At 41.4% G+C, this 26,314-nt stretch overlaps 2 protein-coding genes across 5 annotated transcripts; both read left to right on the forward strand.

Moving 5' to 3' along the window:
- Positions 1 to 737: 737 nt before the first annotated feature.
- On the forward strand, positions 738 to 20,939 carry LOC113155904 (liprin-alpha-3-like). Of its 4 annotated transcripts, none has more exons than XM_026350642.1 (32): positions 738 to 940; positions 4,684 to 5,481; positions 7,471 to 7,572; positions 7,993 to 8,157; positions 8,941 to 9,015; positions 9,125 to 9,184; positions 9,393 to 9,521; positions 11,269 to 11,361; positions 11,680 to 11,732; positions 12,197 to 12,290; positions 12,403 to 12,537; positions 12,696 to 12,779; positions 12,879 to 13,010; positions 13,110 to 13,172; positions 13,361 to 13,440; positions 13,670 to 13,856; positions 13,947 to 14,140; positions 14,240 to 14,483; positions 14,599 to 14,738; positions 14,832 to 14,980; positions 15,102 to 15,198; positions 15,453 to 15,534; positions 15,730 to 15,930; positions 16,060 to 16,122; positions 16,597 to 16,623; positions 17,080 to 17,255; positions 17,342 to 17,439; positions 17,552 to 17,727; positions 17,906 to 17,974; positions 18,456 to 18,618; positions 19,664 to 19,732; positions 19,860 to 20,939. In XM_026350642.1, the coding sequence occupies exons 2-31, from the start codon at positions 5,146 to 5,148 to the stop codon at positions 19,714 to 19,716; spliced, it is 3,720 nt and encodes a 1,239-aa protein (XP_026206427.1). In that variant the 5' UTR covers positions 738 to 940; positions 4,684 to 5,145; the 3' UTR covers positions 19,717 to 19,732; positions 19,860 to 20,939. The 4 variants fall into 4 exon arrangements, with proteins under 4 accessions (XP_026206427.1, XP_026206429.1, XP_026206428.1 ...); XM_026350643.1 differs by lacking the exon at positions 738 to 940 and adding an exon at positions 2,858 to 2,927; XM_026350644.1 differs by lacking the exon at positions 9,125 to 9,184.
- Positions 20,940 to 23,648: 2,709 nt separating this feature from the next.
- On the forward strand, positions 23,649 to 25,093 carry fgf21 (fibroblast growth factor 21). Its single transcript, XM_026351768.1, has 4 exons — positions 23,649 to 23,914; positions 24,027 to 24,104; positions 24,213 to 24,316; positions 24,407 to 25,093. The coding sequence occupies exons 1-4, from the start codon at positions 23,767 to 23,769 to the stop codon at positions 24,695 to 24,697; spliced, it is 621 nt and encodes a 206-aa protein (XP_026207553.1). The 5' UTR covers positions 23,649 to 23,766; the 3' UTR covers positions 24,698 to 25,093.
- The last annotated feature ends 1,221 nt before the right edge of the window (positions 25,094 to 26,314 follow it).

Consider the following 26,314-nt stretch of genomic DNA (forward strand, 5'->3'; position numbering starts at 1 on the left):
CGTGTTAGTGCTGGAGAATGGAGGTAAATGAAATCATACAGCATCCATAGATATGGCCAGTTCCACAAATGCATTAAAGGGATTTAAGTCGTTGCATGCAATAGTATTCGCTTTAAGCATATTCCTGCCATGACTAAATAGAATTGGCATGCTTTCCTTTTCACACTTCAGTAAGTAAATTCCTCAAAACAGTTTAAATAATATCTTGTTTTGTGAAAAGACCATCGATACTCATGTCAAACATACTGTATCCAGAGGAACTGGATAAATGTGATGATTTATCATATATATAAGTATATAAGTATGTGATGTTTTTTATATAAAGTTACATTATTGACTTATTTTGTCAGTGAAAGCTCAGATAAAAATCTGTGTTTAATATTAACATGGCTTTTTAATGGTTCTGACGTTGGGCCTTTAGAGCATCACCCCACACATCTCTCTATTCTGCAAGAATGCACCACAGATATAAATTTAAAAAAATAACTTGAATGCTGTTTATCATATATGCAGTTTGACACGAGTGTGTTTGGGCTCAAGCTGCAGCTATAGGAACAATATGAAGGAGTTTTTACGCACGGAGCCTGATATACATACGCGCTGTATAATTAATCAGGTGTTTGATTGGCCTGCGAGTGCCCGAGAGTGCGTGCCGCGCGCGTAAATCACAGAGATGCGGAGAATGCTGCGAGAATGTTTCTTTAAGACCCATTACCTTCAAATCCGACAGAGGGGGAGTCGGTGGTAAGGTGGCGTATCGTCTCTCTCCGCGTCCCCCTCCTCGCCGTTTACATGTGGAAACGAGAGGCAGGAAAAGGGAACACATACAGTAAGGTTTGCACCGGTTTCGGATGAGGGGCGCGGAAGCAGGAGGCAGAGATGGACCTAAGGAATATTTAACGTCAAACATGGACACTACAGGCTCCCTGCGATGACTGTGGTAAGGATGCAACTTCACACCGCCCCATCGCAACCCAGTTTCCACTGGAAAAAAAAGGGAGAGATGCTGATGTTCATAAGGAAAACGCAGACAAATGTGCATGCACTGCTGTGGGCAAAAAAAAAAAAAAAAAAAAAAAAATGCATGCGTGCGTGCGTGATAACAAGAAGACTACCTAACATTGTGTTGAGAATTGTAAGGGGGTGGTAGTGTATGTGCATATGTGTTTGCGTGTGTGTGTGTGTGTGTGTGTGTGTGTGTGGAAGGAGAGGGAGGGGGTACTATCTGAATAGAAACAAATAGGCTTACATCAGATGCAGGGCTTGGTGCCTATGTCGGTGTCAGGCATTGACAGGTGTGTTGGCAGCGCACGGCACGATTTATTTAGGGCGCGCTTGCTCGCTCCCGTTTGCATACAGTTAGGTGAGGTGATAGCTACTTGAGAGAAAGAGAGAGGGAGGGTGGGGGGTGGTGTGTGTGTGTGTGTGTGGGGGGGGGGGGGTGCATTGTAAGATTTCACTGAATATTGGCCCACTATGTGTTGCTTGGAATTATTCATGGCTGCAACTAAGCTCTTTGTTGGGAGCTTTGTGGTCGAGCCTCCCAGTTTGTGGCACGGCAGTCACACACAGGGCCTGTGGAGTGGCTTATTATTCTATAATGTCTGGGGAAGGCAAGCCCATTACTGAAAATGTGCGATGTGCATTTTTTTTTTTTTTTTGGGCCATCCTCCTGACGTGATGCTGCTCAGCACCCTCTGTCGACCTGGATCATCTAAAGAGCAGACGTGGATGTACATCTTCTTCTCGTTTGCTCTGATTGGGATTTTAACACCGATGTGAGATCACTCCAGTGCCCAGCTGCCAAGCTTTCTACTATAAGAATGTAGATCTCGGCGTGCGTCCGTGCGTCCGTGCGTGCGGGTGTGAGCCCCGTGTGGCTATCATCGAGCGGTCTTTTCCTCCCGTGCGTCCAGAAATGGAGGTAGCCACAGACCAGTCGAGCTGTCATCCGGAGAGCCTCGTCATTTTCCCATTAGCCCTGTATGCAGCGTGCATGCCAGTGCAAATAAAAGTGTGTTAGTCTGGATCCTGGTGCTTTCATTCCCTCCACCCAGCTGCCGACAATCACTTATCGATTTCAATGATGCGTTTCTTACCCGGGGGGGGTACGGTTACATGGTATGGAGGGACCAGGAGGAGGAGGAGGAGGAGGAGGGGAGAGGCGCGCTCATTGTGGTCGCTATAGTCTGTGTCTTCTATTGAAATCCAAAAACTTCATCCGACGTGCACCATTTCTTTATTTATTTGCAGCTTAAACCCATCGTGGAGACCCCTGTTTTCTTTAGATCTTTCTGCCGGGGGCTTGCAAACCCCCCCTCCCCGCCCCAGTGTCTAGTGGAGGAGAGCTGTTCTTGCTCTTCTCTCTCTCTCTCTCTCTCACACACACACACACACACACATATTTGTTCGGATTTTACTGTAAGACCACTGTCGACTCGAAGGCCCGGGCAGTGGGACAGTTTGTGATGATGGTGGTGATGCTGATGATGTGGGTAATCATCATATGACAACACACTGAGGCGCTTGAGGTTTTCAGTGTGGTCACATGAACGAGCACAGTGATAATGTAGCTCTGCAATATAGAGGAATGGTATCACCACTGTCCCCATGTTCTCGCTGCTATATGTCAGTAAGAGCATCAATTATTCAAAGCTAGGGTCTCAATAATCCTCATAAAGCTGTGATGTCATGCTGTGGAAAGTCCACAGTGTTGTTTTCTAGTTGTCTTCATCAATGCCACACACACACACATACATACACACACACACACACAAACTCACTGGTCCAGAAGCCCAGTGACCTCACAACTGACGCTTGAGTCAAAACTGCAGGCTGCACAGTTTGCCTGTACTGAATCAGGAGTCCTTTGTTTCTCATGCACAGGCTCATCGAATGACACAGGAGGAATAGAGTGAAGTGTATCTGTGAGTGTGCAGCGATTTCAGTATTCTGCAGTAATTACATTACCCTGTTACTACTGTTAGTAATAATGAGAGTACCTCTAAGATCATGTTGAAAGTTATACTATGCTTAAGTAAGAGCATCTCAAGGTGCTTCAAGGTCCAAGGCACCAACTCAAATGAATTTCAGCAGCATATTTGGGGTAGTTTGAATCAGAAAGAAACAATCACAAGCTGTTGTGATCTTTGGTCTAAAAGAACCTCCTGCAAACAGTCTAGGGTGGATTTGTTCCACAACTATAATGTGCTCTGTATAAAACTATAGATCCTGATAAACAACTAAATGTAAGAATTTCAATTACAGTAGCAAACCAAATGACTTAAATACGTGCTGAATGCTTTTGAAAAATAATGCACGCCATGAGATTCTGTTCACTTGACATTTCATGATGTCTTTAAGACATCCAACCTTTCCAAGTCTGCTCCTTAAATAATGGGGATAATGTGATGGCCACACAATTTAGTTTAGTATGCAACCCTCAATAAGAATTTGAAGGTTGCACCTAAATCTGATTTCATTTTGTACTAAGAATATGCAGTCATTGTTAGTTCAATCTTGCATCAGTGATGCATCAGCGGAGCGGGAAAGGAAGGAAGTTGTTTTTTAGTGGCACACACAATGAGGATGCCGAGTGCTCTGGCCAGCTCACCAGCACGAGCAACTAATGCAAAGCTGTATCAGGTCTCCAATTACCAGCTAGCAGCCCCAATCTTTGGTCCTGGATGTCCATATAAAAATAAGAAGAAGATCACTGGCAAAGAATTATTTGCACTGCTGCTGAGGCTCATTTGAGCTAAATATGTTTGATTCACAAAATAGATGATTTGGGTTGGACAGAGAAAATCTTTAGTGCACTGCCCAGTCTCACTGACGTAAAGAAGCCTGCATGGGGCACTAAATCAGTCCAAACCACTTAAAAGTATAAAGGGCAGTGCAAGCTCTGGAGTATTGTAGACTAGACAGTGAAAAATATGGTAGGAAAAGGGAGAGGGACACGAGTCGCTATTATAATGTAGATCGCATGGATCCATAGCATTCTGGCCGACAGTGTGCAGGCTGAGACAGAGGCCTTGTTGACTACTAGAAAAGGTAATTAAAGAAAGGCAGACAAACTATAATGACAATAATATAATTTAAGGGATATTGGTGGAGTAGCAATACGCTTTCATGAGCGCTTGAGTCACATTGATCTCTTCAGGATCATGGCGATTTAAATGTTAAAGTAATAGTTAGACATATTGTTGACATATTGAAATGTTTGCTGTGTTGCATAGTTACCATGCCGTTCTAGTTTCTGTCCATTAAAATAAAGCTATAGTCAGTTAGTCGTTAGCTTAGCATTCAAATGTGAATGAGTAACTAGCCAACCAGACTTTCTTTGCATGTAACACGATCTACAAAGAATCACAAATTTCAGGATTTATTGTTTCTCAAGTTTCACGGCTCAGTGTTTATGCTACTGTAACATATCCTTCATTTCATTTCACTGTAAATTGAGATTCTAAAGATTCACAGAAGACGTGCAGCATACGAGCTGATCATTCTATTGGATGCTATCATCATGTTTTATGCCCTAAGTCAACATATTGTTTATTTTTATCAAAATGCTACTTGCATACCATCAGTTGGCATCACTAAAACATATCCATTTGTCTGTGTGATGCTTGCAGCTGAAGTTTATTGAGGGGGATCTAATACGATGCTTGCTCTCTTTTTCAGCTCTTACCCCTGGCATTGTGAGGAGCTCTGCCTCGTGGACACAATTCGGGAATATCAACCCTCCTTCATCCCTCCCTTCCCCATAACCCTCTTCCCTTCCTTACCCTCCGCCAGTCCTAGCCACCCACAGAACGGCTTCCCCGCAGATACTTCTTGCATAACAGAGGAACACATAAGCATTCTGATCACTTATCATCCAGGTTGGGACTTTGTGATGGAAGACAACTGAGCAAAGACTTACAGAAGTGAGTGCTGGAGGAAAAACATAAAGGCAATAAAAACTGGAAGGTGTGTAGACATGACCAAAGGAATGATATTTTTGGAAAACTGAAAGTAAAGATTTATATTTTGTACATCAAACTTTTAGTACAACCTCATAAAAAGCCACGAAGACAGACATTTTGCATGCACAATCCCTCTGCTTAGTTTTCTCTATTAACTTGATATACAAGCCACGGTCTCATGATGATGTGCGAGGTGATGCCCACCATTTCTGAGGATGGGCGAAGTGGGACTGGCGGAGGCCCCTCCTCACCTGCTGGGGCAGGAGTTGGAGGCCCTGGAGGTGCTATGGGAGGAGGAGGTTTCAGCGGGAGAGAGCCCAGAGGTGGTGGCGACGAAGGGGGCAGCACGGGCAACCTGGAGTCTCTAATGGTCAACATGCTGACAGAGAGGGAGAGGCTGCTGGAGAACCTGAGGGAGACACAGGAGAGTCTGGGCACCGCTCAGCTCCGTCTCCGGGAGCTCGGCCACGAAAAGGAGTCACTTCAGAGGCAGCTATCTATTGCTCTACCACAGGTACAATAATGAGTGTCATGAGTACATTGATGGCTATGATTAGGGTTTAGTGTTAGGGTTCCATTTTTGCTGAGGTCGAGTTAAAGTTTAGAGTTAGGCATTTAGTAGTGATGGCTGGGGTTGGTGGAAGGGTCTGGGGCCTGCATTACCTCAATGAGGTGTGTGTATTCATAATCTGTATACAGAGGAATCAGTCTCTGACACAAAAGTATGTACTTTGGCAATGCAAGTGTGTAAAGCAACACTTAGGTAACATTGTTTATCCTCTGTACAATCACATGTCTAGTTAAGTATATTGCGTGTGTGTTTCTCGGAGCGTATGTCATTGTGAAGCAATATTAGGAGACACTGAGCATTTGCAATGACAGTTCATGCAGAGAAACCCAACTAGAGAGTGGATGTTAAATACTTCCCCCTTTTCCATCCTCAGTTTTCCTCACTAATGCAGTTCTTACTAATGCAGTGGGTTTACGTTCCTACCATTATCTTCCAACTGTTTTTCTAAGTTGCATACCCAGTTTCCCCCTGATTGTGTAATTAATTTTTATTGCATTAATTGACCATGTTGTTATTGGTGATTAATGATGCTAGAAAACCACTGTTGTTAATGACTTCAGCTTAACTTAAAATAATACTCTCTTTGGTTTGCTGATGTAGAGTTAAAAGTAATGAGAATTTACAGACTTTAACCTACAATTATAACGTGAGCACCTTTTTTCCCTTGGACATATCTCAAGCTCCAAATGTGTTGTGTTTATAGTATATATACAGTAGTTTTCAGTAGGGCTGTACTACAGTATAACTGTCTTTGCAGCACTAGTCGTCATTCTGTCTGATTTCTACTAAACTAAAGCTTATTGAAGGAGAATTAAATACAGGATGTATCTCCTTCAGAGCTGAAACAATTAATACATTAGTTAAACTTTTTGACTACATTTCTGACACTTAATAGACTAAATTTATGTTGGAGCACATTTTAAGTCTATTTACATATCTACATATGCATAGTCATATATTTGTGTAAGTCAGTTTCCATTTACATCACGACGCAGTACTGTAAATTCATATTAACAAATGGAGCCCATAGAGTGAGATAAAATAGATGAGATGAGGGGACAAGGGAAGCCAACTGAGAAGCTGACCCCTATCCAAACAAGAAACAATCCCATAAGGGCAGCATCCAATGGACCCACTGTGTGACCATCTGTATAGATTTCTCTCTCTGGCTCTTTTTCTTTTCCGTCCTTGCAAACACAGGCCCAATTTACATGTCTGTTTTTAACAGTCTTTCAATAATAAAGCAGCTGATCCAGACTGTCAACATCTGCACATTATATATTATAAACAGCAATTACCTCTGAGCTGAAGCCTTTTTTTTTTTTTTTAGGGAGACATAAAGAAATCATTCTCCGTGGATTCTGTGCGTTTGGTTTACAGTGTGTTTTCAGTTGAAAGCAAAGCATGCACTCTTCGTTTTCACTTGCACTGTGCACACGAGTTGCACACGTATTCCCAGCGATGTCGTAAATGACATATCGATGCTCTGTTTTTTGGGGTCTCGTTTGTGCATCCCAGCGCAGAGCTATTGTGTAACAGCGTGATGTAATCCGTCCGTGAATGCAAGTTCACAGAGGAGGATGAGTAAGACAGAGTGGTGGTGGAAACTGTGTCAGTGATTTACATGATTATTGTGTAGGTTCACATCATGTACGTCTCCCCACATTCATGTTCTCAGGTGTTTCACAAAATGAGCATCTGGAGGGTTGTGTATATTTTTAGCATTTTGTGTGCATATTTATATGTGTGTACGTGGAGGGAGCAGCCAATTCTATTTCTATTTTATTTGGCTACATGCGGCCTGAATTATTGTTTCGTCCTTTCTTCTCATTGCAGCTCGAGTGTCTGTGCCGAGACCACTTAAACTATTAAAACCATACATTGAAGCCGTTTGTTTTCTTTGCCCGTGAACGCAGCTTGTGTGTTCCACAGGAGTTTGCTGTGTTGACTAAAGAGCTGAACGTTTGCCGGGAGCAGCTTCTGGAGAGAGAGGAGGAGATCGCTGAGCTCAAGGCAGAGAGAAACAACACACGTGTAAGATGTTTAGCGGCCATTTTGCTTATTAGCACTGTAACAGCCTCTGTGTTATCTTCCTCACCCATTGTGGGTGTGTGGGTGTGACACTGTTTGATTTGCTTCTCTTTTGCTCCTTCTCTTCTTTTCTCCTCTATTTTCTCTTCGTGACTCTCTTTTTTGTCCGTATCTGCTTTCCTCATCTCTCCCACTCATTCCTTGTCCCTTTCTGCTATCCGGCATCTCACCAACCAATTTGTTCTCATCATTCTTAAAACCCTTCACTCCTCTGCATCCTGTCTGAGTCTTCTCTGTTTCGCTTTCCCTCTCCCATCCCCTACCCTGCTCTATATCTGTCTATCTCTCTATATCTTTTGTGTGTTACCCCCTTTGCGTTCTCCTGCGACATCCCCTTGTCCCTCCACCCATTCTCTCCTGTAGTTGTTGCTGGAGCATTTGGAGTGTCTGGTGTCTCGCCATGAGCGAAGTCTGAGGATGACAGTGGTGAAAAGACAAGCCCAGTCCCCTGCAGGGGTCTCCAGTGAGGTTGAAGTCCTCAAGGCCTTGAAGTCTCTGTTTGAGCACCACAAGGCCCTAGATGAGAAGGTGGGTCAAATTAATGATGAAAAGCCTAAAAGAGAAATTTTGTACATAAAAGTAAAATGAATGTCCTTTACTTTTAATCCCAACAGCGCTACAGACATTTTCTCTTTTAAAAAAATCTAACTTATCATCAACCAGTAGAAGGACAAAGTTAGAGACTAGCTGGTAATTATTCCTCCTGTTTACAAAGCCAAAGATCTCATCCTAATGTGCATACAGAATAATATTAAAATCAATTTAATACAAAACATCTCATGTCCCCCCACAATCATGGACACATGGCTATTCTTTTAAGGCAGTCGGTCCGCATACACAGCACCACTTGAAGTCATTATATATACAGGCATTATTTAAAAACTAACAGTGGGGCAGATGAAGAGCAAATCCTTGTGTCTGTATGGGCTATTTGTGATCAAAGCATCTCTACGAGGTATCTGCAAATAGTCAGCTACCTGATAGAAGTTCCCTATTTTACACTCTTGCTAATCAACTGAGTTGACAGTTTAAAAGTTCAATAGAGATTTGAACATACCAGCTAATTAAAAAACATGACGATGATTTCCCCTTAAATGCTAGTGTGGGTTTACTTGAATGTCAAAACTGTTCAGTTACCTGATGCACCATTCCTGCAGAAATCATGTCATAGTGACGTGAGTGGCTTGACCTCTCCTGAACAAGATTTATTTGAAGAGAACAAAAAAGAAAATCCATATTAGCACAAATGTAGCTCAAATCTTATCGTTGGTCAGTCAACTCACATTGCTTCCTGTTGCTTTCACCCGACAGGTACGAGAGAGGCTTCGTGTGGCCCTTGAGAGAGTGTCCATGTTGGAAGATCAACTTGCAGCATCTTCTCAAGAGGTAAAGTCTAATGCGAGTGGTTTTCTGTGTCTCTAGGACACTTGATGTTGGTGTGAAAAAACACAGAATTCATTTGTATCGTTTGCCCATTGTGTCTCCCTCTCTCCAGGTAATCTCTTTAAGAGACCAAATTAAAAGACGTCAACAAGGGGTGGACGGCGGGAAAGATGTAAGGGAGGGTTTTATGCACGTTGGTTCCAGTTGTTTTTGTGCACACTATGTGTTAGTATCCAGAAAGTCAGTAGACATTAGATGTATGGGTACCGTGACATATCAGTGTGACTGTGTCTAAACTATAGCTCATTGAAATGTAACTGATTCTAACTGAGTATTTTTCTTTATCACTCTCATGTTTCTCTGTGTTGTCATCATTTCAGCGACTACCCAATGGTCCATCCTCGAGCCTGGAGGATGGCGAGCTGGATAGACAGAGAGAAGGAGAGATAGAGCGACAGAGGGCCGAACTCTCCCAGCTGAGGGAGAGACTAGCCCTCATGTGCCGGCAGGTGAGTATGGGCGATCATGCAAAGAGGTTTTTAAAAAGCAAGGAAGTGTTAACCGTAGTTAAATGTCAAATCACGGTCACAGCTGCTGAAAAATTTCCATCAATAACATGAGACAGCCACAAAATAACCAAACAAAGTTAAAGTTTAAATAGAAATGTTCTCAGATATAATTTATAAGGAGTCCAAACTCAGCTAATCTGCTTCATCGTGGTATGGTTTGATCAGATCTGAATGACAGTCACTTGAAGCTTTAACAAACAGCCTCACAACTCTCATCACATTTTGATTCAAATTTGGAGTTATACCTCAAGGGAAATAAGCAAAACCTTTCATTAATTCTGCAGAACATTGCGTTGCTCAGTGTGAAACTGATGTGAAACTTCTAAAGTATGTCATCAGAAGCTTTATCATATCATTGCTAAAAATAATCTTATTTTTACATATGTTGTTTAGTAAAACAAGGAAGGAAGTCACTACCCTCCAAAATAACATTGCTGCTTGTGGAATATTTGCCCAAGGTTCATGGATAAGCCAGAAGGTTGCTGAAAGCATGTTCTGTGGATGCATGGGACCAAAATAGACCTTTTTCTTGAATGATATTTATGTGTGGCAACAACCAAAAACTGCTCTCAAGCATGAGAGCCTTTTACCACCTGTGAAACGTGGTGGTCGCAGTCTCATGGTTTGGCTACTCAGTTTTCCTGAGTTGTACAAATATTGCATGAACATGCCGAGGTATCTGTGAACTTAAGCTCAATAGATGCAGAAAGACAGTGATTCCTAAATGCGTGACTCGTTCTACTAAGAAATAAAGACAAAGCAGATGAAATGTAATGTTTTGGCCAGGTCGAGGTCATGATTCTATGGATGCAGTTCAGGCAAGGAAGCAAACCAGCATCTCTGAGTTGAAGCTGTTAAGTAAGGAGGAATTTTAGTTAAGTCAGGAAATAAGCGCAATTTCTGAAGACACAGGTTCACATACTGTTGTCACACACATTTAAAACTGGAAATATACAAAAATAATTTGACACTACTTGTCAGCTCGTAGCCATGCTCGACTTTAGCATTCTGCCTACAATAATCCTATGGTACACATATAGTACACACAAGACTGTTTCAAGATAACCAAAGTTAATTTAGGGATCTCGCTTAGTGCCAGTGAAGTTAAGGGATAGATCTTGGATTGTATGTAGTCAATAAGGAGCAAAAGCACATGCTATGTCGTACTACATCAGTTAATCAGTGTTTCTGTTATTTTAATTTAGCACTAAATGCTTCTGTTTACCTCCAATACATAGTGCCAAACTATTCCTCAAGCATACACAGCCATATTTTTAGGTATTTATTTAGCATTTATGGGAGGACTTCTACAGGTCCCTATCTCCCCTCTTGTGGCCTCTTAGATTATTGCAACAGATTTGAAAAGAAAGTTCTGCTGTGCACTGATTAATAACATGCCATTTGAATTTGATCCTAGCAGCAGTGCAAAACAAAATCTTGTGTAATGGGTCAAATATATTGTGAAGATGACTAAGTGACAAAATACTTTGGTCAAGTTGAAGCATTGAACTAAAAAGAGACACATTCTGTGTTAGATGTAGATGCTACACACAGTCTAACATTGACCAGACACACATTTGTAACCTATCACTGTCATGTCTATTTACACTTGGTGCTGTGGCTGTTAACACTCACTCACGTAGGTTCAGTCTGTGTCATCTCGTGTCCCTTTGTGGTGTCACGTCAGGTTGGGGAAATAGAGGAACAGCTTGCAGCCGCCAGGAGGGAGGTGACGAAGTCGGAGGAGGCCAATCAGAAGCTCCAAAGGGAAGTGAAAGAGGTCTGTTGGGCCAATCTGTCGCTTCCTGGCCAAAACCCTGAGATTTCTTTTCTTTCAACTCTGAGGCCTTCGAGTGTAAAACTGAACAGTCATATGTTGTAGAAGTATTAATGTGTCTGGGAATCACACAATCAATGTCAAATCATTTGCAATAGCCTCCTGCAGTATTTATAGGTTTTGCTTAAGTAGGTCATACACATTTTTAATTCTTATCATCTAGTTAAATATCTTTAATGTGGCCATCAGTTATTATGTTGTTGTCTAACATAACAAGTTAAATGTTTTGACTGTATTCTATCTTAATGATGTTTCCTTCAGGCACTTTGCCAAAGGGAGGACATGGAGGAAAGAATTACAACACTTGAACGCAGGTGTGTTTGAGGAATCTATTCCTAGTTTTGGTGAAGATTTGTACCATTTTTATTAACCAGAGAGTCATACATCGTCTGTAATTAACATAGAAGACGGACCACCTGTTGGCCGGCAACGTGTCCTGACACCTCTTTATACAGTGTGAGGTTGTCCTACACGATAGGTTTGCGTTACGTTCTTGTACATGAGAAGCAAAAAGCTGTCTTCCTGGCATTGAAAGATTGAAAGAGGTGTTCTGTGATTGTCTTGTAGTTGTCAGTTATAGGTGAAATATAGACAGAAAGCTTTTATTTTGTCTGAGGTTGGTTGGGTATTGAAGTGACTGTTCTTGAAGAAGTTTAAATTAGTTCCTGTGCCATTATTTCTTCTTATGTACCAAAACACATGCAATTATATATACAGTTTTATGTAAGTTTGTTCCATACCAACTTCATATTTGATGGCTGTTTTCTGGTGCTTGCAGGTACCTCAGCGCCCAGCGGGAGGCGACTTCTCTCCATGATCTCAAAGACAAGCTGGAAAATGAGCTGGCCAGCAAGGAGTCCCTGTACAGACAAGTAGGAAATGTCTTAATTATTGTCAATACAATGTATTTGTGCAGACGTGTAGCCTGCCTTCTCAGGTTGCAGCTCCTATGTAGTGTCTATGTGTTTTCATGTGTGTGTCCAGAGTGAAGAGAAGAATAGACAGCTACAGGAGCGTCTGGATGAAGCCAAGCAGAAGCTCCAGCAAACCCTACAAAGGGCTGAGACATTGCCTGAGATCGAGGCCCAGCTTGCCCAAAGAGTAGCTGCTCTTAACAAGGTAATAAAATACTGTTTATGTATTGGATCGGGCTTCAACAATGTACCAAATAATAACATAATCATGTCTGTTTATGAATAAAACAATTAAAACTTTTATTGGACAAATTTCTAATAAACTTTTGAAGCATTTGGAGACATAATGTTCTCTGTTATTAGGCAGAGGAGCGTCACGGAAACTTTGAGGAGCGACTACGGCAAATGGAAGCGCAACTCGAGGAGAAGAACCAAGAGCTACAGAGGGTAATGTCATCTGTCTTGCTCCACATTACGCGTTTATTAGTGAAATAAAACCGTTTTCCCAGTCTTGAGCACCGCTCTTGTGGCTTTGCTTCATTTCAGGCGAGGCAGCGGGAGAAGATGAATGATGAACACAACAAACGCCTCTCAGACACAGTGGACAAGCTGCTGTCTGAGTCCAATGAGAGACTGCAGCTCCACCTTAAAGAGAGGATGGCAGCACTGGAGGAGAAGGTAAGGAGGAGACTGCAATAGAGTCTGTAAGTGGCTGACAGAGTGACTAAACAACGACTAAACATTAGTTAATAAACTACGTATCTTCTCCTCTGCTAGAATGCTCTTTCAGAGGAACTGTCCAACATGAAGAAAATCCAGGATGATCTTCTAGCCAACAAGGTATTCATTCATCTGTTCAACTTCATCAGCGTTTTCTTACATTTTTGCTGAAAATTAAATTCTAAAAGGGTGATCGAGCGTTTTTCTAATAGGCTTGAACTTTATTGTTAATAAAAATTAAATTCCCAGTTCCCAATCCCTACAAACAAGTGACATGATGATTCACAGCTTTCTCCTTCTTCCTTTAGGAGCAGCTCCTTGCTGAGCTGGAGAGAATCCAACTGGAGCTGGATCAGCTGAGAGGCAGACCTGGCTCTTCTTATTCCAGGTTAGCCACAATGAAACTTAAAGCACCTTTATTTACACAATACAGTTTGTCCCTTATGCGTACTGCTTGAGCATAAATGTACTGTACCTAGGGGGTGTTGTTCTAGCAGACAAATGTGCATTTGACGCACATTATATTCCTAATTCATATTGATGTCTTCTTTCACATGGCTGTGGATGTCATTTACAAGTACTGTGGCATAACAAATGAATTCTGGATCTCACCGTAGGGCGGGCAGCGTCAGCTCACTTCCCTCCACCCTTTTTCGAAGATCCCTTCCAGGGAGTGCCTCCGAACTGCGGTATCCCCAGGGTGGAGGCTCACTCCCGGCTGGCTATGGGAGCTCCTCTAGTGGGGTAGTGGTCAGGAGGACGCACCGCGGCCGGTGGGGTGCTCCTAGAGATGACAGTAACAAGGTGTTAAAGAAAAGCTGAGTTATTGTCTGTGATCATGATGTTTTATGGCAGTTCTATTCACCCTTACCACCATTTCTCCCTCTTTTCCAGTATGGAGAGTGGGACAGTGGTACTATGCTGGGTCCTGGATTTGAAGGAGGTGTGGAAGGAGGCTGCTCTGATGATGAAGACGACAGGGAGACTCTGTTTGGATCTGAGCTTCTCTCTCCCAGCGGGCAGACAGATGTGCAGACATTGGCCATCATGCTGCAGGAACAATTGGAGGCGATTAACAAGGAGATTAAGTACGCTGGTCTCCATTATAGAACTACAAATCAAAGTTTGTTCATGTAGCTCAAGTTTAAACTTTTTTTTTCTTCTCTGGTCTTGTCTAATTTTCTCAGGCTGATTCAGGAGGAGAAGGAGAGCACAGAGCTGAGGGCAGAGGAGATCGAGAGCCGGGTGAGCAGCGTAGCCCTTGATGCCCCACCTCTACCACCCTCCTCATTGGGAGGACGAGACAGCGTTGGAAGGGGTTACATGACTCCCTCCATCACCTCCTCCACGTTGGCGTCTCCCTCGCCACCAAGTTCTGGACATTCCACCCCACGCCTGCCACATTCACCTGCCAGAGAGACTGACAGACAGGTGCTGTGATTTAGACTATACATTAAATACTTTAAATAATTATTTCAGACCAATCACAAATTCAAGTTTGGTTGAAGTGTAGTATGTAAATCTGTTGAATCTTTCCAACATGCAGAATAGTAAAGATGGTGAAGAATGCAGAGCGCTTGCCCTGATTGACTCCACCCCTCCTCCTGTACCTCGAGCGCTACGATTGGATCGAATGACACACACTCACCCTGGGGCCGGCCTTGATGACCATCGTGAATTTCGCAGGTATAAGAGTTTCTCATACTGTAAAGAGTTCATTTGGCTTCAAATACAGTTTGTTGGTTTTAATGTTCAGCCATTCTTCCTCTGTCTGTCTAGTCTCTCTGCTGATGGAGCCACCACTGCAAGCCAGGATTCCCTCCACAAAGCCAGCAAAAAGAAAAGCATTAAGTCATCCATTGGTCGTCTCTTCGGTAAAAAGGAAAAGGGGAGAATTGGTGCACCTGGGCGTGAATCTGCCTCTCTAGGTCTGTGAATATACTGTTGCTATCATCGAACTCAATTGTTTATTTTATGGTAGTCAGACTGTTAGCAGCCATGAAGTGGATCCATGAAACATGCTTGATTTTTGACATTTGACTTTTTCAGCCTCCACACCCTCTGATGACCTGGGTTCAGCTGACCCACTGGGTCTGGCTAAACTTGGGACAGGAACAGTGGAAAAAGACCGGCGCAGCAAAAAGAAGTGAGATCAGTCGTCATGCTATACAGAAAAGTTTAAAGCCTACTGTAGGGTGCAGTGTTGTAGTAAATTGAACTAACAGGTGATACTGGTAGAGCTTAACACTAACAAGGCCTGGGTGACACTTCAAAAAACAAATGTCATGGTATTTAACACCTCAAGTTCAGTGGGATTATCTATTTATAATAGACAGCGGTAAGGTGGGATATTAAGAAATGAATCTCCATCAAACTTCTTTTTTCCACTCTCCCTGCCAGGCATGACCTGTTAGAGGAAGCCTGTCGCCAGGGTCTGCCTTTCGCCTCATGGGATGGACCCACTGTTGTTACATGGCTCGAGGTTCGTCGTGGCACACACTTTGTCCTTTTCAATAGGAGGATCAATGCAGTTCAGTTTGTAGATAGTCTGAGATAATATCACATGAGAGTTAATATATGTTTCAAACACTAATCATAGTACTCACTATAGTGTCAGGTTTGTCACATGATTTTGTCAGCATCATCGTGAAAAGTCTCCTTCTCTCTTTTTATCTAGCTGTGGGTTGGGATGCCCGCATGGTATGTGGCAGCGTGTCGCGCCAACGTGAAGAGTGGCGCCATTATGGCTAACCTGTCGGACACAGAGATCCAGAGAGAGATTGGCATCAGCAACCCTCTGCACAGGCTCAAACTCCGGCTGGCCATCCAGGAAATGGTGTCGCTTACAAGTCCTTCTGCACCTGCAAGCACTCGCTCTGTAAGACTCATGATGCAACACTAAACATTAGTGTGCAAGCCTCATGTCTACACAGCTGGGGCTTTAACTAATTCCTACATTCATGTCAAGAAAGGAGACTGATTTTGTATTTGTTTACTGTTATTTCAGTCAACCAGTAATATTTGGATGACACATGCTGAGATGGAATCTCTCACTGCTGCCACAAAGCCAGTAAGATTGAACATTAAATTACAGAACAAATGTAAAGAGCATTCTTTATTTTAGGCATTGACTTACTGTTGCTTACTGTCTTACTGATAATAATAATAATAATAATAATAATAATAATAATAATAATAATAATAATAATAATAATATGATCTCTGATACAAACTCCAGTAGCAGAGTAAACACAATATTAAAAATTCTCATATTGATAAGCTTTTTTCTTCTTCTTTGTCTTTGATTAGGCATGTTTGGCTACATCCTTCCCTTGCTATTCCTTGCTGTTTTGATAAAGTGTTTTTCCAACTAATTCTCTCACTAACAAAACTTCTCCTCCCTCTGCCTTCCTCCTCGCCGTACTGCCCTGACACTGATTCACCATAACACACACACAAACACACACTCCCCCACCCCGATCTTTCCCCGTCTTTGCAACTCTCTGTCCATCTTTCTCTTTCAATTCTTTGCCTGAACCACAAGGAGCAGAAGGAGTTCAGCTGGGATCAGGTGAGTTTCTGGCTGTTCACATACTACAGCATAACACGTTATTTTTACCGAAGGGCTTTTACTCGATGAGAAGAGGGAAATAGATTTCCTGCTCAGAATAGATGATATTAAAACCACATGATGTTTTTAATCACAAACATACATGACTGAGCTGTGAGTCTTTATGTTATTGATATGATACATCTAATAAACCATTTACAACGAGTTCCTTGTTATAAAACTATTAATCTATCACAACTCTAAATTCCAGTCTCTTACATATAGAGATTATGAATGGTACTATCTGCAATTTCCAATTTCCATCCATACTGGTGATGCATTATTTGGCACAACCAAAGGAGGTTCTGAGCATCTTTATCCCAGATATTTTATTATTTCTACTTTACTTTTAGTAAAGTAAACCACAAATTTAGATAGTTTTATACTTTAGCTGGTTTGTCATGCACCATCCTCCAGATTCTGGCCTATGGAGACATGAACCACGAGTGGGTTGGGAATGAATGGTTGCCCAGCCTGGGTCTGCCCCAGTATCGCTCTTACTTCATGGAATCATTGGTGGATGCCCGCATGCTCGATCACCTCACCAAGAAAGAGCTGAGGGGTCAGCTGAAAATGGTGGACAGCTTCCACAGGTATGAAAGAAGGATTCATGGGTTATCTGTGATGTGGTTGCAACCATTTCTTAGGTGTATTGAGCAGTGCGTCCTCTCACTTACAGGGTGAGTCTTCACTATGGTATCATGTGCTTGAAGCGCTTGAACTATGACAGGAAGGAGCTGGAGAGAAGAAGGGAAGAGAGCCAGCATCAGAACCAAGGTGAGCCCTGCTAATGGTCTTCTTCAAATGATGATGTCAGGGCATGTTATACATATTTCTGGGCCCATACTGTAGTGTGGCAATAACTGTCATTCGGTGTCCTTCTCCGCAGATGTGATGGTGTGGTCCAACGAGCGAGTGATGTGTTGGGTGCAGTCAATCGGTCTGAAAGAGTTTGCTGACAACTTACTTGAAAGTGGGGTGCATGGCGCCCTCCTGGCACTAGATGACACCTTTGACTATACTGACTTGGCACTTCTCCTTCAGATACCCAATCAGAACACACAGGTAAAACACTTGTGTTACCGTCAGCCTGGAGAACGCAGAAAAAAACATCCCCTTATCTCAGAGCAGAAATTCACATTACAACATCTGCTAGTTTGCTTACTGCCAAGATAATCCTAATCTTCACCTGTTAAATGATCTTAATTAAGATCTTAAAACTGTGTTCATCTCTCTTTTGCAGGCGCGGCAGCTCCTAGAGAAGGAGTACAATGCTCTCATCTCCATGGGAACAGAGAGGAGGCCAGATGAGGTACGACAAACGAGACTGTCAGTAGAAAATCAGTCTAGATAATCACTCCGGCCAGGAGGCGGGGGTGTGTGTTAATTGTAACCAAAATGACTAAAACTATTTTACTTGACAATAGGGCCTTTGATCCAAACTTTAGAGTATTTGCCCTTTGTTAAATGTGTGTCACAACAGGATGATTTCCTTTCAGCAATGAAAATAGCAGACTGAAATATCCCTCTTCCTTATAAACAGAGCCTTTTTGGTATCAGTGCATGTACCACTGCTGCCAAATTGTTGGCAAGCCAAAGTGGTTCAGCTGTGTTTACACCAGTGCTAATTGCTTAGTTACAGTGTGTAGGACTAAAAACCATGCAACGGTGGTACATTGTCACAACAAATCCTGCTTTGTCAAACACTACTTTGTTAAACCCCGCTAAGGCATAATGAATAAGACCCCGAAATAATGTTGTAGTCACTAATTTTATTTGATGGCCTCTTACAGGATGGCACAAAAACATTTACACGGTCACCATCATGGAGGAAGATGTTCAGAGAGAAGGACCTCCGTAGCGTGACCTCCGACTCCTCGGAAACATTACCTGCCAACTTCCGTGCCTCCGCCATCTCTACCCCCTCTGTCACCCTGAGAAAAGTTCAGAGCGAAGGTAACGGTGGCTCAGAGAGCGTGACAGTAACACAGCCAGGCACATGTGAACAGAAGCACTGCTAAACAAGTCATGATTACACTACCAGTCAGACATGACTACAGTATGCTGATATTGTCTGTGGTGATAGTGTCTGTGGTTACTGGACTTGCTTGATGCTCCAGAAGAAATAGTGCCTGTCAAATGAAACTGACTGATGGGGAGTCACAGGTAGCAGCATTTAACCTCTGTGCAATCATGTAGTTGTTAACACCTTGAGAGTGGTTGACGTGAAATATGAGTTAAGGGTCACATGAGTCAGTATTGCTGAAGGGATGCCAGGACTTCATTGTAAGATGGTGATAAGTGTGGTCTCCTATCTTAAGTGATTGTAATTCCAGTTTGACATGGATGACCCCCCTTTATGCTCCATCCGCCTTCTCTGGTCATATTCAAGAACCTCATTCAAGTTTAATTACTAAAAAGTGGCACCTTTTGAGAAATTCTGATGAGTTTCCCTTTGAAAAGAGATGGTACTAGTCACCTGCTCTGGCCTTGTAATGTAAAGCTGATATATAACATAACATGGAGACGTGTCGCAATGTTCATTTCAGTTCTTCTGCTTAAAAAGTGAGACCTAAACATGTTAATTAGTGAGTGTTAAAGATGATTTTGTTATGTTTGGACAGAGGCAGCCTAAGGCTTTAGTTTCATGTTTACAATACATACACTAGAGTTGTGTTAAAATGTCCGCGTAATTCTCCATTTCCAACTGTGTAATGTTTAAAGTAGTAGCCAGTTCTTATTTCTGCTGAAAGAATTTAGCCAAAAGTAGAGCAGTGTCTCTTCTTTTCCTGTCCTCTTATGCAAACCTAAATTATCTTCCCCACTGAGCCTTTCACCACCTTTTAGAATCAAGTATCAGCACTGAAGAAGCATTTTGGATTCACAACTCGACTGGAAATTCAGTTTCCAGTCGAACAACTGTGCTAATTTGATCCTGTTTATGTCACAGGACCACATCAATATAAAGTATATTTACTAATTACCTTCTTCTCTCCATCAGTGAACTCTGGTCCAAGAGGAGAGTCGGGGTCTGTGAGGACATATTCCTGCTAAAAGATAAGCACACCAGGTGAGAAAAGCACCCTCACTGACGCAGTGGGTAAAAATAGCTTATGTGAACACCAAATCAAACATTACCTGTCAGCAGCAGCAGCAGCTATTCCAGTTCTTCAAGTGTGTTTTATTCCACTTTGCAGACCTGCCCGCCCCCTCCCGTCTCCATCCTAACCCTAACCCAAGGAAAAAACATATTTTTGAAGAAAAAAAAAAACTGAGGATCCAAATCAAAAATGGACACTAGAATCATTCAAGCCAGACGCCTCGAAAAATCAAAGACACTGAGTGAATGACTTCTGCAAAAGATTATAAAATAATGAGTGAATGTCTGTTTATCCATCTGTTTCTCTCTTTCTCTATCTCTCTTTCCATCTTAATCCATAGTTGTGGCATGATGCTGTTTGACTATGTAGAAAGTGGCCTGTAGAAAGTGACCATCGCCTATTGTGAATTCATCTTCTGTTTATGAGTGTGAGATGGCAATATTGACACAATAACTTTATACTTTTTAAATTGGAGAATGCGTTCTTGTTCAGACACCCTGACACGTGTTTTCAGGTGTTCTCACTATAATAGACTGACAGTAGAACATACTTTGCCTAGTAACATTACAACACAGTAGAGTCTGCGGAGAGGGAGGTTTAAAGGGAGAATGTACATGTATAAAGGGGAAATGAAACGTATGTTCTTAAGCCATAACAAACATGAGATGCACAAATGCGAAAAGGTCAGACAATGAAATAATTAGCAAAGTGCTTCATGTCAAAATCCTTTCCAAACTGGGAAAAAAAAGGCTAAGCATTTGTGTTAATGTGCATGCCAAAATCAGCCATTTTACAGTGAACGTCATGAAATCAATCATCTAACGATGTGAAAGCTTGAGTCAGGACTTTGTAAAATGTGTGTATTTTATTTTTATCATTTTTTATGACAACTGCTATTGTATGTATGTATGTATGTATGTACAGTATGTATGTGTGTATTAAACTGTACGTTCATTTCATACTTAGTTTTAAGACTGACTGTAATTTCATTTTAGAGTGGAAAAGGAAATATGTTTTAAATTATGGACATTTAAGATATGCTACTTGTATGTGTACATTACAAAAAAAACAAAAACAAACTGTGTGATTATTTAAATTCATATTACTGGAGAGTAGTGATGATAATTGAATATAATATGATAACAATAATGATAATGATTGTAAAAGCTGTAATTAAAAAACATACCTGTAAACTGCTACTGAAGGAGTCATTTTGCAGTTTCACATTATACTGGCTGGACAACTAAGATTAAGGTAAGTGGCTTTGAAATGAGAATTACTACAAAATAAAAGTGCACGAGAGCCTCAGATGGGACACGGGCTTTGAGCTTGTCCTGAGGATCTGGTTCTGCTGTGTTGTGCCATGTGTTTGTGATGCTGTACTGCTCAGTGCAGTGAGGACTGCATTCAACAGCATATGCTACATTGCTTTTTTTTATCTGTGGGATGGACAGTCTTCTTCTGTGTTGCTTGGCTTGCTATGCTTTTCAGGTTTCTGCAGCTTTTTAGGTTCTGTTTGTTGTTCTTTTCTTCTCAGTCTGTAGTGGAAGTGCTCCTACTGGATCTTTTTGTGTATTTGGTTAGCCACAGGGTTCTGAATGCTTTCTTGATGTGTTTGTGTTGTTTCTCCTTCTCCTCGGGCTTCATGGGAAAGTTTTCCGCCCGCTGTTGTGGGGTTCTGGTCACTCTCAGTTTGTGCTCCAGTGGGTGGTGAGAGGAAAAAAGTAAATATTGGTCTGTCTTTGTGGGTTTCCTGTATACCTCAATGATGCAGCTTAAACACATGAGGTGGGAACTTATACCAAACATATCAGTGCTGTGGATAGTAAACCATGAAGGATGCTAGACGAAAGTGTCTGGCCTTCCAGGATTGTGAAGTACACATCGAAGACAGAAGCATCAACACTGAAGTTAACAGGAAACCCACATACCTAGACCAATATTGACTCTTTGACTCTTACCACCCACTGGAACAAAAAGTGGCCTAGACCCTAGAAAAAATGCTCAGAAAAAACACAAACACATCAACGCAGCACTCAAAACCTGTGGCTACTCAAACTGGACCTTTGTCAAATCCACAAAACGATGCATAGGAGAGCTTCTCCAAGAGAAGAAGGACAGAAATAGCAACAGAACAAATACAGTCACTATATGTTTCTGGATAACCTGAATAAGTAACACAGCATCACTGCACATGTCAAACCCACCAACACACTGAGGCAGAGGCCTGTTGCTCAGAAGGACAAAACAACCAGACATTAGCAGAACAAAGTCTTCAGACTGCTTCACATACATGGTACGACACAGGAGAGCGGTGAAACACTTTCGTCATCAACTTTATGCGTGTATCATGCTGGAGTCCAAGTATATACCAATACAGGTCAGCACAGACCAGTCAGTGCCCCCTGACTGCCACAACATTAAAACTGCTGTATATTGATATAACTTAAAATCACACCACACCTGAAAGTGAATATACAGTTAGAGATTTTAACAAACTGATGACAGCTGCTTTTATATATATATATATAAAAGACGGCAAACAAATCTAAGCACACGATATACTGCATGTGTTTTTGCACAATCAGTAAAGAACTTAGCACCACAAGACTGGAGATGAGCCAAACAGGAAGAGGAAATCCCATGAATAGTAGGCGTTTATTAAACAGCTTCAGATGAATGACTGAAGGAGGTTTTCTCATTTGTTTTGAATTGTCTTTCATTATATTGTAAACTGAATTAAATTTAAATAGGGATTTTTTTCTTTAACTCTGCCATCACATTCTCCCGCACATTCCTAATGTACGTACATGGTTTTCAATGAGATACTCGTCTGATTCAAGTAGGCTTTGTTATTTTACATGAGCAATGAGGTCACAGTGGTGATTGCAATGTTGGAGATTCCCGTGCCATAGAGCTCATCAAGGCTTCAGATATCAACAGGACCCCACCATCACCTGGCTTACTGCTACATTTAGTGTCTACATTTTTATTTATTGCATAGAATTTATGTGGCTTTCCAGGCACAATAAGATAAGTGTGAGGCAGTCTTCTGGATGAATTGAGCACTTAACCATTAACACAATAGAATGAATGAAGTGGTGCTACACTACACTTGAGAGAAAGTCATGTTTCCTGGTGATACGTGGTGTTTCTTAACCAGTGAGTTTACAAGCTGACGTACGAGCTCTTTAGCGACTGCACAGCTGCATTGCTGTAAACACTTGTGTGGACTTATACATCTGAGTCCCCCCCCCCCCCCCACTGTTTCCCTTAATCTCTCTCCATCACACGTTCAGTCACACATAAAAATAAGATAAACATCATAAAAAAAAAAAAAAAAGACACAAGAGCAGGTCATTCACAGTCGCAATTGTTTGTTATAATTGATTTAGCAGATGACGCAGACAGATATGTTTATCTTAAACCTTCTCTCAGTGGTGAATTGTGCATATTTTTTTAAGTGGGTGCCCGGCAGCTGTGCTGTAGTAACTGTGTCAGTATGAATAAATCACAAGATGTTTAAGGTGAAACTGAAACAAGGTGATTAATGGTGCAATGTTAGAATTAATAAAGAGGGGGCAAGTAATAAAATTATGCGGGAAACATCAAATTATAAATATCGTAACCCTGTCTTTCGTGCTCGAGCAGAGTTCGAGCCCACCTGAACATGTGGGCGTTCGAAAACCCAAGTTTACAAGCAACTCTTACTGTAAGCGACACGGAAGAAGCCCATACATAGTGTGAGAGCACAGGTCTTCCTCTCAGCAGTTTAATTATGTAGAAATGTCTGACTCATACATTACCCTGGTGAAGTAGGACCTCCTTCTCCTAAACTCTTTATAAGGGCACAAAACCTGCTCCTGCTGGGAATTTGATGGAAAAGAACCTGCTTAAAGAGTCGCATTAGTATTTATTTATTTATTTTCTATGGTTATTAGCCTATTTATTTTTGTATTTATTCCGTTTATCACCTCTGAAGGCTTCTGTATATTTTTTCCCAATGTTTTTATTTCCACAAACCTCTTTCTCTTACCTGTCTTCTTTTCTCTTGCTCATTCCACTTCCTTTCTCTCTGTCATTTTATCTCACTGACTCGAACCCGCTTTTATCCTTCAATAGTCAAGTGAGAGAAGGGCATCTCTACACAGGTATTTATTAAGCTTTGCATTTTTATATTAGAATCAATGTAAATAGAAATAACCTTGAGACAATGTTCTTAAACATCCTAACTTTGTCATTATGCTGATGTCTTCGTTACAGATAACCACAGAAGGGGGGTGTATCTGCAGATGACCCTTGATGGCAGAGTGTCTGGAAGTGATGTTCAGACCCCTTACAGTAAGTACTCTGCAAATAAATCACTAGCACATAGCACGTTTTCATTTCCATAACAAGGTCTAGAAAAATTAGACCAAACTTGGACTATTTATGTTTCTGTGTTTCCAGGTGTGCTGGAGCTAAAATCAGTTAAACCAGGCCACATAGTCATCACGGGGAAGTCATCAGCTCTGTTTCTCTGCGTGGACAACAGAGGCCGTTTGAGGGGACAGGTACGGTACAGTAAGCAAAGATCACTTTTATACCCTCAAATCTCTGTCCTGCATGTTGTTCACTCACAGTTTACGTGTGTTAACGAGCAGAGACACTACATGGAGACCGACTGCACCTTCAGAGAACTCCTGCTGGCAGATGGATACACCCGTTTCCTTTCCTCACACCATGGATTCCCTGTGTCTCTGGCATCGAAACAGACCCCAGATCGACATGCAGCCCCCTTCACTCGATTTCTACCACTTAAAAATACTGTGATTTGGGAGAACATGTCTGAAGAACCACCAAACAGTCAGAAAAATTTCAACGTGGACTCCGAGGACCTTTTTGGAATGGTCTTAAATCCTATGGTCAGTCCACAATTTTCAATGGACAAGTAAAGAAAAAAGAGTTGCACACATCTAAACTGTAACTGTATATATACTGCACCTTCTAAAATGTACTTTTCATTGACCAGGAAGAGTCTGCAGACCTGATTTTGGTATGAAATAATCAGCTTGGTCTTTCTGGTTCAATTGATATTGCTGTGACATATTTATTTATTTATTGTGTGAGTTGTGTTCGTCTAATGGTTATTTATTTTTACTACAGAGATTTTATAGTTAGTAGCTTGTGAATGTGTTAGTGTAAAACTTTCAATCTTGCCACATCCTGTTGATTTTGATATGTGAAAATTTGGGAGTTTCTCTAAATTGGATGTTCCTGGAAAGTCCATCATGTTTATGTTTGTACTATTCAGCTGAGTTTATCAGACTGAGGAGAAGCTCTGAAAGAAAATAAACAGGATATCAGTTTGCACAGTTGTTTGTCCAAGTCTGTCACACAATGACACAGCAATTTAACGAAACAAACAGATGAAGAGGCACATATTTACCAAACGAGAAGATTTCATTCTTGCCAATTGCTGTGGCTCTTACAATGGAGGGAGGAAAATATTGTGAGAGCAGGAGCGCTCTCTAGTGGAAAAATTAGGTAAGTAACAATAGAAAGTAGGCCACATTCCCTACAGCACCATGCTTGAGTTCTCGTGATCATTTGAGCCTTGTGTTTTTAGGTTGTCTCAACTATACAGCATGTTTACAGTATATTATATGTATTAAATCAATGCACTTTCCTGCATTGCACAGTGCATCATCTTACAGTTCTGGATAGTCAGAGGTTCAGGGTTCAAACTAAAACTATTTTAAAATACTGAATAGAGGGTTTTTTATATGTTCAAACCATTGTGAAATTTGGGTGTTTTCATTTTGAGCTTCTAAACAAAACCGACTAGATACAACAAAATGATCTTTGAACTGGAGTTAGCTCCGGTCCAGAGTTGTAGTTTCAAATAAAGACATAGCACAGGGATATTGAAGAGTTATAGGTGAGCTGTACATGTATCTGTCATAAATATAGTTCTTATAATGTTTGCTTCCTGTCTGTCTGATACTTAGATTTTTTAAAACGATCCCTCCTCCACCTCTGTACGCATAAATATAAAAATGGGTAATTTTTTTGTTGTAGTGATTTTTATAATATTCACTTATTTTGTTTTTTTTTAGCATTGCGATACTTTCAAATTAATTTAATTGATTAGCAGAATACGTTTTCACGTGTAAAATTAACATCATTATCACTTTCATCATTTTATTTTAGCCAATTTCATTGATTAGAACGTAACTTGTGATATGATGTTAAAATAACCTTTTCTGGTTGTTTTTATTCCAGTCCTAGAGGACTTTTTCTAATCCCACAAAAAGTTTATTTCAATTATTTACCATGTACTGCCTGTTAAACTAACCCCGATAATACATACTCAAGCACATTTTTGATGTGGTTTTACACCATCAAGGTTAGTACACATACTTTCCACTGGTGATCACTGTGATGTTGTGGAAAGTCTTATGTGTTCCAGTGAAATTGAGAGCAATGTTATTGGAAGCTGCCGCTTATAGCAGCTTAGTAGCTGTGGGAAAGGTCAGTCATGGTCATACAAAGTGAACACATATTCAGTC

The sequence above is a fragment of the Anabas testudineus genome, chromosome 19, assembly GCF_900324465.2.
Source record: "Anabas testudineus chromosome 19, fAnaTes1.2, whole genome shotgun sequence".
In the NCBI taxonomy this organism is placed as follows: Eukaryota; Metazoa; Chordata; class Actinopteri; order Anabantiformes; family Anabantidae; genus Anabas; species Anabas testudineus.